This window comes from Urocitellus parryii, chromosome 1 (genome assembly GCF_045843805.1).
Source record: "Urocitellus parryii isolate mUroPar1 chromosome 1, mUroPar1.hap1, whole genome shotgun sequence".
NCBI lineage: Eukaryota > Metazoa > Chordata > Mammalia > Rodentia > Sciuridae > Urocitellus > Urocitellus parryii.
This window is the reverse complement of record NC_135531.1, coordinates 55,192,585-55,205,615: the sequence shown is the minus strand read 5'-3', so window position 1 is coordinate 55,205,615 and position 13,031 is coordinate 55,192,585. Positions and strand designations below refer to the sequence as shown.

Sequence of the window (13,031 nt, the reverse complement as noted above, 5' to 3'; positions counted from 1 at the left end):
TCTTTCCATATCTAAATAGAAACAGAAATAAAAGTGAAATCATGGAAAACCTGTAGTAGTTTACTAGACACTGTGTGCTTTTAATAATAGTTCATTACTGGTAATACTTGATAATCAAGAGTAAATTAATAGGCTAACATTTCAAAATGTATACTTTAATAAGTATAATGTATATAAACAATTAGGTAAGCTTGTAGAGAAGCCTACCAAGATATATAAATTAGGAATTAAAAGTATTCATTTAAATTTTCTGTACTTCATTTTTTTGAATATTTATTAAGATTAATATACAGTTTTTCATTTGTCTTGGAAGTCCTCTACTGTAAAGATAATTCTTTTGTCTGATGACAAACAGCAGCCACAATGATTATTCTGGACCTCCACGCTGAAAAGAAAAACATAAGCAATAAGGTTAGGTTAGATGTTAAATTGACACAGGAAATGTTTTCATGGCTACTATTCAAACTAATTTATACAATTTTTAAGCAAATTACAGGTTTTTCATAACTCTACACCCTTATATTCATTGTTATGATTTCAGATCTGGAAGGGACTCAAGGTTGACCTACTTCAATTGTCCCCACATTTCTTATCTAAGAGGCTCTTCTCTGAAGAATTTTTGAGGACACCAAGAAGCTTTTATTTATGTGGTTTTTATCAGTAACATAACCTGCAGATTTCTTGAGGGCTCCAATGATGGTTTGTTTTTACAGTCTGGCCTACATCCCCATCTGTCTTAGCTATGACACACTTGGCAAGACAATGGGAAGAGCATAGAAATCAACAAATGAAATTCCAAAGCTGATATGTTAATGGTGTTTTGCACAGTCTTATGATAGAGCAACAACGTACTTGGATAAATTCCATTTCTTCTTGAGATACAGGTTTCCTTCTGTATTTCTGAGGTAATGTTTTTATTATTTCTGCAGTGTCTGGTGGACCGTGATGCATCAGCAAATCTGGTGATTTATTCCCCTTAGAATGTTGTGAAATTACAGGTGAGTGAGATGGCAGCCCCGCTGATCTCAAACCTTCTGTTACTGAAAGACACAGAACCTAATTAGAGAAATTATCCAGGTGTTGCAATATATTATTTTGAGTTATCTTCTATTGAATGATCAATTCATTCTTAAAATCAACATTCTTTTCAAAAGATATAAAGAGGTAGTTTTTGTTTTCAGTGCTGGGGATGGAACCCAGGGAGTTGTACATGCTACGTACAACTTGGAGATTGGCTACAGTTCCAGCCCTTTTTTATTTTATTTATTTATTTATTTTTTAATTTTTGTGAAGGGGTCTCACTACATTACTAAACAGGCTGTCTTCAAACTATTGAGCTCAATCTCTGGTTAGAGCTTCCATTTTACCTAGAAAGCAGGTAGTTTTACGTAAGCGAATTACTAAAATGAACATAAAGTTTGTAAAATAATAAAGTTTCTTGTTAGAGGTGTTCAGCCATTGTGGGTGACTTACATTACTTAAGGTTTTGTCATGTAACCTCTTAAAGGCCACACACGGTGAAGTTTACAGGTAATGTCTTATAATGGGGAATAACAAAGTTAGTAAATGAGAATACTTTTTTCAACATCTTAATTTTTCAATAATTAAAATAAATTTTTAAATCCCTATGATAGGGGCTGGGGATGTGGCTCAAGCGGTAGCGCGATCGCCTGGCATGCGTGCAGCCTGGGTTCGATCCTCAGCACCACATACAAACAAAGATGTTGTGTCCGCCAATAACTAAAAAATAAATATTAAAATTTTAAAAAATAAATAAAATAAATAAATCCCTATGATAACTGTTGAAATTCTTCTGGAATTAAAGATCAAGTATCAAGAGAGACACATAGGATTTAGTAAAATAAAAAACAGAAGGCAGGCTAGGAATGTAGCTCAATTGGTAGAGTGCTTGCCTCACATGCATTAAGGCTTTAGGTTCAATCCCCAGCACCACCACCCCCAAAAAAAGAAAGAATTTCAGAATCTTCTCTAATTTATAAAGGTCGTTATATTATAGTCAGTAACTGCTAAGGGTTCAGGCAATCCAAGAAACAGTTACTGACTGAATGAATAGGTAAAGGAGTAAATGAAAGAAAAGCTGGTTAGCTGGGAGATAAATGTAATGGTTACTATTCCTCATAATCTCTATAAATATAAGCAGAGGCGAATCTTCCCAAAAGATGGAAGAAGGTGCAATGGCACACACCTGTAATCCCAGGGACTTGGGAGGATATACACAGAAGGATCACAAGTTTGAGGCCAGCCTCAGCAATTTAATGAGACCCTTAATAACTTAATGGGACCCTGTCTAAAAATAAAAAATAAAAGTAAGTCAGGCACGGTGGCACATGCCTATTATTCCAGCAAATAGGGAGGCTGGGGCAAGAGGATTACAAATTCTAAGCCAGCCTCAGCAATGAGGCCCTAAGCAACTCAGTGAGACCTTGTCTCTAAATAAAATACAAAAAGTAGATTGGGGGGGGGGGGGGCTGGGGTTGTGGCTCGGGGGCAGAGTGTTCACCTAGCACATGCAAGGCCCTGGTTTGATCCTCGGCACCACATAAAAATAAATAAACAAAATAAAGGTATTGTGTCCAACTACAACTAAAAAATAAATATTAAAAAAAGAAAGTGGCTGGGGATGTGGCTCAGTGGTTAAGTGTTCCTGGGTTCAATTTCCAGTATCAAAAAATAAATAAATTTTAAATTAAAAGCAAATAAATAATTTTTTTTAAAAAGTGGGGATATAGCTTAGTGGTAAATTACCCCTGGGTTCAGTCTCTAGTACCAAAATAAACAAATAAATAAAGAGAAGAAAGATAGGACAAAAATTCTTCATATACACTCAATGTGTATCATTAAAAATTCAAAGACAGGGTGGTAGCTCAGTGGAAAAGCACTTGCCTAGCATGCGTGAGGCACTGAGTTCTATCCTCAGCACCACATAAAAATAAATAAAATAAATGTATAAAAAGTACAATAACATTATTTAAAAAAAAATTCAAAGACATCCTCTATTGAATAGTCATTCCCTTTTTTGTTTGTGGTACTGGGAATTTAACCCAGGGTACTCTACCACTGAGATACATGCTCAGTACCCCACTCCCCCCGCCTTTTTTTTTGAGACAGGGTCTCACTAAATTGCTGAGCTTGAACTTGCTCTTCTGCTTCAGAATCACTGAGATTACAGTTGGATGCCACCACACCTGGCTGAGCTACTACCTTTTTAAATGGGGATAATAAAAAGTTCATTTTTACTTGCATGCTACCTAGGGTACCAATCTGACCTAAGCTACAGTAAATAGTCTGATTTTAAAATTAGAATTATTGGGGCTGGGGATGTGGCTCAAGCGGTAACATGCTCGCCTGGCATGCGTGCAGCCTGGGTTCGATCCTCAGCACCACATACAAACAAAGATGTTGTGTCCGCCAAAAACTAAAAAATATTAAAAAATTCTCTCTCTCTCCTCTCTCTCTCTTTAAAAAAGAAAGAAAGAAAGAAAGAAAGAAAGAAAGAAAGAAAGAAAGAAAGAAAGAAAGAAAGAAAGAAAGAAAGAAAGAAAGAAAGCTTATAGCTGGACGTGGTTGTTTACACCTGTAATCCCAGTGGCTTGGGAGGCTGAGGCAGGAGGATCACAAGTTCATAGCCAGACTTAGCAACTCAGTGAGGCCCTAAGCAATTTAGCAAGATTCTGTCTCAAAATAAAATATAAAGCCAGGCATATGCCTGTAATCCCAGAATCGGGAGGCTGAGACAGGAGAATGCTGAGTTCAAAGCCAACCTCAGCAACAGCAAGGTGGTAAGCAACTCAGTGAGACCCTATCTCTAAAATACAAAACAGGGCTGGGGATGTGGCTCAGTGGTTGAGTACCTGAGTTTAATCCCTAATACCAAAAAATTGGCTGGCGATGTTGCTCAGTGGTTAAGCACACTGATGCCAAAAAAAGAGAGAGAGAGAGAGAGAGAGAGAGAGAGAGAAGAAAAAAAAGAAAAAATGCTTATAATAGAATATCATTTCTAAATATGCATACTTTAAAAAAAAAATCTAAATAGAATATCACTTACCACTGAGCTTAAGATTGTTTCTTCTGTCAGGAAATCGTATTAATGGAGTATGTGGCTTGACTACCTAAAGGAAAAATAAAATACATGTCAAAAAATAACCTCATTAACTGTAAAAGTAATGATCTATACTAATCCTGATATGTTTGTTAAAATAAATTACTACTTGACACCATCTTTAAATTGTATTTTTCCCCAACCAAGGAAACTGATCTATGAATTATTAATTTATCAGTTATTCATAACTTTGTAGTTTATACATTCTTTTTTCTGTACTAGGGATTAAACTCAGGGCGTCTTGCATAGCAAGGCAAGCCCTCTACCACTGTACCACTGAGCTACATTCCAGCCTTTTTTACTTGTTTTTTTTTTGGCACTAAAGATTGAACCCAGGCTTAACCACTGAGCCACATCCCCAGCCCTTTTTTGTATTTTATTTGGAGACAAGTTCTCACTGAGTTGCTTCAGGCCTCACTAAGTTGCAGAGGTTGGCTTTGAACTTGTGCTCTTCCTGCCTCAGCCTCCTGAGCTGCTGGGATTACAGGTGTGAACCACCATGCCCAGCTCAACTTTATTTTGAGACAGGGTCCAGCTAAATTGCCCAAGCTGATGTCAAATTTGTGACCCTCCTGCCTCAGCTTCTAGAGTAGCTGGACTTACAGGCATGTCACTGGGATACCTAACCATCACTGTTTTTTTTTTTTTTTTTTTTTCCTTTTTTGGTACTGGGGAATGAACCCATGTGTACTTTAATCACTAAACTACATCCCTATTCTTTTTTTTTTTTTTTTTTGTCGTTGTGGATGGACAGAACTTCTTTATTTTTTTATTTTCATGTAATGCTAAGGATCTAATCCAGTGCCTCACACGTTAGGCAAGCATTCTACCACTGAACTACAGCCCAACCCTCCATCCAATTCCTTTTTATTTTGTACTTTGAGACAGGATCTAAGTAGTTTAGGACCTTACTAAATTGCTGAGGCTGGTTTTGAACTTGAAATCCTCCTTCCTCAGCCTCTCAAAGTTGCTGGGATTACAGGCATGTGCTACTGTGTCCAGTACAAGATTTTTTAATGTATTAACAACTGACCTCAAAACCACGCAATGAATAGGACAGCATGGATTTTGTGTTCTGTGACTTATACATTGGTAAGAAAAGAATTGGAAGTTTCCTAATCTGTATGGAGTGTGGTTTCTCTACTATGTTAATATGTAACAGTTTAAAATAGGATAGAAAGCAACTGTATTGAAAACTAGGTCATTTTAAAGACACCTGTTCTGACTACCAAAGTAACACAATCTGTATAAAAATTTTGGCTGAGACAGGAGGTTCATGAGTTCAAAGCCAGCCTCAGCAAAAGCAAGGCACTAAGCAACTCAGTGAGACCCTGTCTCTAAAATACAAAATAGGGCTGAGGATGAATCCCCACCCCAGTATCCCTCCCAATTTTTTTTTTATTTATTTTGGGAAAAATGAAGAAAAGCACAAAGGAGAAAATACTGTCTATAACCTCCAAATCCATATACAACAGATTAAAATATTTGATAGCTTTCTGTCTTTTTTCTTTACCTATCAAAATACTTATTTTTAGGGGCTGGAGATGTGGCTCAAGCCATAGCGCGTTCGCCTGGCATGCGTGCGGCCCGGGTTCGATCCTCAGCACCACATACAATCAAAGATGTTGTGTCCGCCGAATACTAAAAAATAAATACTAAAAAAATGCTCTCTCTCTCTCTCTCTCTTTAAAAAAAAATACTTATTTTTAGAATAATGTTTTTCTAATTGGTATTCTCATACCCAAAATTACAGATAGTATTATAGAGGACCTCAAATGAGCCTATCAATATGAAATCTCCTGAATATATAGTGCTAAAAAATCTAATGAACAGAGTACTATTTTGCCAACTAATGTAATATGCAAATTGTTATGTTACTGAGACTGAAGTATGTTTATCTGCAATATATTTGTATATATTTGCTATATAATTTTTATATGGGTACAGAAGTAAATAAAGTGTTGGGGCCAGCCTGAAAAGTCACCACCATAAAAGCATGTTTACCTGCATTGTTAAAATGATTCTCTAACAATTTTTCTCCTTGAATAGCTAAGATTCTTAAAATATTCTATTTACTGGGGCTGGGGATGTGGCTCAAGCGGTAGTGCGCTCGCCTGGCATGCGTGCGGCCCGGGTTAGATCCTCAGCACCACATACCAACAAGGATGTTGTGTCCGCCGAGAACTAGAAAATAAATATTAAAAATTCTCTCTCTCTCTCTCTCTCTCTCTCTCTCTCCTCTCTCACTCTCTCTTTAAAAAAAAAAAAAATTCTATTTACTGTCACTCCCCTAGTTTAAGTTTGAAAAATGTTTCACGGAGCTGGGGATGTGGCTCAAGCAGTAGCCCGCTTGCCTGGCATGCGTGCGGCCCAGGTTCGATCCTCAGCACCACATACAAAGATATTGTGTCCGCCGAAAACTAAAGAATAAATATTTTAAAAAATTCTCTCTCTTAAAAGAAAAAGAAAAATATTTCACAGTTTTCACGACAAAGCTCACACTTTTTAAAAAAATATTTTTAGTTGTACATGGACACAATACCTCTATTTATTTTTTTTGTATACATTAATTTTGTAGGTGTAGGTGCACACAATATCTTTATTTCATTTTTATGTGGTGCTGAGGATTGAACCAAGTGCCTCACACATGCTAGGCGAGCGAGCACTCCACCACTGAGCCACAACCCCAGCCCAAAAGTTCAAACTCTTAGCACTCACAAGGCCTATCAGAAACTGGCCTCTCCTTACCTTGGTTTCATTCCCAGCCACTGTCTGATGTACTTGTCCTTCCATATTTTCTCAAGTACTTCTCATTTCCCTAATTTATCATGCTATTTCCATGCCCATTTCATCTGAAGCTTACATCCTTTCTCAGGAATTCTCTTCCCCATTCCACTTCCATGTCTATCATTACGACCACTATAATCCCTTAAGACAGCTCAAACATCACTCCTCTCTAAACAGCTTTCCCCACTCTACAAGCTGATTTAAAAAACCTCTCATATGACCATTTTCTCTAGTGTTGCTCTCTCCTATGGAATGAAGCTCAAGTCTCTGGCTATCTCTAGCCATTACAGATGCAGAGTTTTTCCCCCAATAAGTACAACTAGTCCTTCAAATTAAATGTTTTATTTGAATGAGAAAAATAAATAAAATGGATCTAATATCTTAATGTAAAAAACAAAAACAAAATTGCATAGAACTTTACTCAAGAGCACAAATGAATCCATATAAATATGATTAAATAAGCTATGTTAACTGTACTGATGTCAGTTTCCTGGTTTTGATATTATATTACACATATACAAAATGTTACCACAGTCCCAATTGATCATGGACTGAAATTCCTAACTGAAGTTATAATGAATGACAGAAAGCACATTAACACATGTAAAGTTTTATGTCATATCATGTGATCCTTGTTTCTGATTTAGGACCTAATATAAATAAACCTGCTATTAACTTCTTAAAAAATATTTTTATTAGTTGTTGATGGGCCTTTATTTTATTTACTTATTTATATGTGGTGATGAGAATCAAACCCAGTGCCTAACGCATGCTAGGCAAGTGCTCTTCCACTGAGCTATAACCTCAGCCCTGCTATTAACTTTCTATCAGAATTTTATGTTTTCTTGTTTTCTGTTTACAGTACTGGGGATTGAAACCAGGGCCTGAAACATGCTAGCAAGTGCTCTATCACTGAGATACAGCTGCAGCCCATACAAGTCTTTTTGTAGGTATATGCATTCACTTCTTTTGGGTAATAAATCTATAAGTGTATTTGCTGAGTCATAGAGAAATGTTTTTTAAAGACTGGCAGTTCTCCATAGTGGCAGTACCATTTCACACATCCACCAGTAATGTATAAGGGTTTCAGTATTTCCTGTTCACATCACCATTTGGTATTGTCAGTCTTTTAAATTTTAGTTGCAAGGGCTATGGATGTAGTTTAGAGACAAGAGCAAGTGCTTAGCATACATGAGATCCTGGGTTCAATCCCAAGCAATGAAGAAATAAATTTAAGCCACTTTGGTGGATGTACAGTACCTCCTAGTTTTAATTTGTATTTTGCAGGCAAGTATGGATTACTGAGCATTTTTCACATGTTTATTGCTCATTTGACTGTTTTATTATGCAGCATCAACTCCCTGACCCATTTTTAATTGGGTTACATATTTATTATTGATATTATGGTTATGTAGTCCTTTGTCAGGTTTCTGTCTTTAGAGAATCTTTAATTAGTTAATGCTCAGTAACTGAATAAATAAGTGAGCATCATTTATTGCAATGGAACCGAAGACTGGAATCTAGAATTATCTTTCATACAACTTCTGGAACTTCAGGAAAAGGTCTTTTAAGAGATGTACTAAATGTAAAGGGAAATGTACCTCTCATATCAAAGACAAAAACTAATCACTATAACATGCTTCTAGGGTTGGAAAAAGACCACATAACCCAATTTACAAAAGGTCGTGCCTATTTATATACCAAATTTACCTCTCCTATTTAAGATGGAGAAGCAAAGGAAAAGGTGTCAAGAGTTAGTAGGTCATAGGTGGATTAACAATGTTACTTCAGCTGCCTATCTAAGCAGGGAAAAAAGGTTTGGGAAATAACACTAAAATATATACTAGTAATAAAGTTAAGGAAAATATTTTTCTATTTCCCCATTCAGCCTGTAGACAGATGCCTGAAAAAGGTGGGCTGAACCGGCCCTAGGAGCCAGTTATCCTGACATTCCCAAGACCTTGAAGGGACACTGGGTCAGATCCGGCGTTCGCTTCCTTTAACGCTCCGCTATGGCCTTACTCCGGATTGGCCCACTGGGGACAGTACAGACAATACTACACCGCGATTGGCCAGGCTATTGGAGGACAGCGTAGCCCGCAAACTAAGGCTAGGGAGGACCTGGCGGAGGAGTCCAGAGACCCCAGACCAGTACGTACCTATCTGCGGAGATGTCGCTCTCCCACTGCCAGACTCGAACCCTCAGCTCCGGACCCTGGCTTAACTGCCCGACGCAATGGGCTTAAGCTCCCATTCTCATACACCCCGGGCGCAGCCATGCCCCTATTCAGGGCCGCGGTCAGCACGCATCCTGTGCCACCGCCTTTCCTCCCTCGCGCCATTGCCACATCTGCACCATCTCTCTGCCCAACGTGAGAAAAAACTACCGAGTCTCTTTACCTGAACGACCCTGCTGGCAGACGCCATTTTGCTGCCCATCATGACCCCCGAGAAGGGGCAGCTTCCGGGGCGCAGGCAAACAGCAGTGGTACCGGGGAGTCCTGGGCATCTGGGGGCGGGGCCTGCCTGTGGCGTCACGGGGAGGAGCGAAAGGCTCGCGGGCAAGGTCCTCCTCAGCTCTGTGGATAGCTCCACCCCTCTGCGCCTGACTCCGCCCCGCTCCTCTTCCCGCGCTGGGCCTGAACCTTATTCTCCATTCCTATTGTTGTTTTGCAATGGAGGATTTGTGATGGGTGTATTTGGTTCAGCCTGCTTGAGTTATCAAGCATTATTCCCTTCCCAGATCGCCAGGTTTTTTGGTGTTTTTTCTTTTTCTTTTTGGTACCAGGGATTGAACCTAGGAGCTCTTAACCTCTGAGCCACCTCCCCGGCTCTTTTTTGTATTTTATTTAGAGACAGGGTCTGCTAAATTGCTTAGGGCCTCCCTAAATTACTGAGGCTGATTTTGAACTCATAATCCTGCCTCAGCTCCTGAGCTGCTGGGATTACAGGTGTGCACCACTGCGCTGGGCAAAGATAGCCAGTTTTTAATTTCGATATAGTTTAAAATTTAATTGGAAAGCTTATAAGTAATACAGGCTGTTTTGGTTTCCTAAAATGAATAAACTTGACAAAACTTGGGTTTATAGGCAAGCTCAGAATGATCAGTTTTCTTTTAATAAAGGCCACACCATACTCCCTCGCTGATTTGCAATGTTTGATTTTAATCTGTTCCTAGTTTCTCTAATTCATTATTCCTGATAATGAACTGCTGCCTCTGCCTCATGTTAGAAAACTTAAATCCAGGGTCTAATTATTATTTTTTAAACTTAAAACAGTTATATCATTACTCCAAAGTTAACATTAAATTCTATATTAATTAATGCTTACATCACTATTTTAATACACAACATGTTGTAGCTCCTTAACTTTGTAGTAATAAAACCTCAAACTGCTGTAAATTTTTTTTTTCCGTCTTTTTTTGTAGTATTAGGGACTAAATTCAAGGGACCTCTAACACCAAGCTACATGCCCAGAACCTTTTTGGGATTACAGGCTGTAATAATTTATATTTCTAAAAGCCACCCATTTAGGAATCTATCATTAACCTACATTGTCAAAACAAATTGATCACTCTAAATATTTAGCAACAGGTGAAGTGGCTCACACCTATAATCCCAGCTATTCAGGAGGCCAAAGGCTGGAGGATCCCAATTGGAGACCAGCCTAGGCAATTTAGCTAGATCCTGTCTCAGAGAAGAAAATAAAAGGGCTTGACCAGACAGACACACATGCCTGTAATCTCAGCAACTCCAGAGGCTGAGGCTGTAAGATTGCAAATTCAAGGTCAGCAATTTGGTGAATCCCTAAATTACTTACTGAGACCTTGTATAAAAACAAACAAAGTCAGGCATGGTGGCACACGCCTGTAATCCCAGTGGAGTGGTTTGGGAGGCTGAGGCAGGAGGATCACAAGTTCAAAGTCAGCCTTAGCAATTTAACTTGGCCCTGTCTCAAAATAAAAAATTAAAAGGGTTGCAGATGTGGCTCAGTGGTTAAATTCACATGGGTTTAATCCCTGGTACAAAAAAAAAAATAAGTTATTAAATATTAAATAAGAAAGGAAAATTAAAACAAAAATATTAATAAAAATGGTTGGGGATATAGCTTAATGGTAAAGCACCTATGAGTTTAATTCCTACTACCAATAAAATAAAAGTGCTGGAAAATGTAGTTCAGGGGTAAAGTGCTCCTGGGTTCAATACTAAGTACTGATTAAAAGAGAGAAAAGAAAGAATATATATATATTTTTGGGGGGGTGGGCACTTCTGATTTGCATGTCTGTGGAGAAGCCCATAAACCTACGTAAATTTTTTCAAAATTTGTTTAATAGCACAGATGCTAAAATTGGACTGATAACAATTCTGTAACAGGCAAAGGACGTTAATAGGAAGCTTGCAGAAAAAAATAAAAACAACCCTTTAAAAACATTGAGAGGCTAGGCCTGGTTGTTTGGGCCTGTAATTCCAGCTACTTGGGAGGCTAAGGCAGGAGGATCTCAAGTTCAAGGCCAGTTTAGGGAAACCCTGTCTCAAAATGAAAAGTAAGGGGCTGGGGATGTGGCTCAAGCGGTAGTGCGCTCGCTTGACATGCGGACGGCCCGGGTTCATCCTCAGCACCACATACAAACAAAGATGTTGTGTCTGCCGAAAACTAAAAAATAAATATTAAAAAAAAAAATGAAAAATAAAAAGGGCTGGAGATATAATTCCGTTGTAGGTTAAATCCCCAGTACTGGGGGGAAAAAAAAAGTTTAAAACATTTAATTTTTCTTATTCTAAGATAAAGTTAAACTATACTGAAATGTTTTTATCTTCTGTCAAGTTGGCAGATATACATATGATGATGAGGAAAGAGGCACACACATCTTTGGTGGGAACAAAAGATAATATAATCTGTATGGAGATTATATATTATATATAATTTGGTAATTTTAAAATGTAAAATTACTAATAATTTATGCTTTCACCTGGTATCCACATTTCTAAGAATTTATTCAAAAAGATTATCTATTGCAACATTATTTGTTTTGTTATGTTTTTAAATTTTTTATTCTAATTTGTTATATATGACAGAAGAATGCATTTCAATTCATAGTACAAATATAGAGCACAATTTTCCTTTTTTTAATATTTATTTTTTAGTTGGACACATACCCTTATTTTATTCATTTATTTTTATCTGGTGCTGAGGATCAAACCCAGCACCTCTCCCGTACTAGGCAAGCACTCTACCACTGAACCACAACTCCAGCTCCAAGAGCACAATTTTTCATGTCTCTGGTTGTATACAAAGTAGAGTCACACCATTTGTGTCTTCATACATGTACTTGGGATAATGATGTCTATCTCATTCCACTGTCTTTCCTATCCCATGCCCCCTCCCTTCCCCTCCCTCCCCTTTGCCCTATCTAAACATTCTTTGTATTAGAAAGAATTGGAAGCCATTGTGGGAGGCCAACCTTATGGGTGACTGAGTTACACTCCCCAGCTGGGTGCTGAGGCGCTCAGTCACAGAAATGGGTGTGTCTTGCTACAGCCCCATGGGTGAAGCTATGCTCACCTGTTCCTTTGTAATATAACCCCTTGCCCTGTTTAGGATAGAATCTTCCATGAAAGTGCCTTGTGTGTGTCCCCTCTTCTTACTGTGCCCTTGGGTGTGGCCTACCCAGGTGTACGTCAACCTGCTGACAGTGGACATCATGAAGATAGACTCAGCCCCCTGAAACCTGACCCCTTGCTGCATTTGAATAGCTTCTCCTCAATAAAAGGGGTCAGCGTGTGCTCTCTCTCTCTTTCTGCGGACCCTTAAGGTCAGAGGAGCCCTCACAGCAACCCCAAAGAAAAAGGTATTTGTATCTCTTGTGTGGTTATTTCATGCAGCCCAGTTAGCCCAGTTTAACTAGAGTGACCCCCGAGCCTTTTAGTCTAGAGAACAGAAACCCGGCAAGCCATAAATTTTATAAAGAAGGAATTGGGGAGCCAGGGGTTGGTGCATGCCTGTAATCCCTTAGCAATTTAGCAAGGCCCTAAGCAGTTTAGCAAGACCCTGTCTCTAAATAAAAATATAAAAAGGGGGCTGAGGTTGTGGCTCAGCGGTAGAGCGCTTGCCTAGTATATGCGAG

General features: G+C 38.5%; 1 protein-coding gene across 1 annotated transcript; it reads right to left on the bottom strand.

Annotated features, from left to right (window-relative positions):
* Positions 1 to 123: 123 nt before the first annotated feature.
* On the bottom strand, positions 124 to 9,435 carry Kgd4 (alpha-ketoglutarate dehydrogenase subunit 4). Its single transcript, XM_077795882.1, has 4 exons — positions 9,308 to 9,435; positions 4,067 to 4,130; positions 853 to 1,040; positions 124 to 385 (listed from the first exon to the last, which is right to left on the bottom strand). The coding sequence occupies exons 1-4, from the start codon at positions 9,347 to 9,349 to the stop codon at positions 368 to 370; spliced, it is 312 nt and encodes a 103-aa protein (XP_077652008.1). The 5' UTR covers positions 9,350 to 9,435; the 3' UTR covers positions 124 to 367.
* Between the last annotated feature and the right edge of the window lie 3,596 nt (positions 9,436 to 13,031).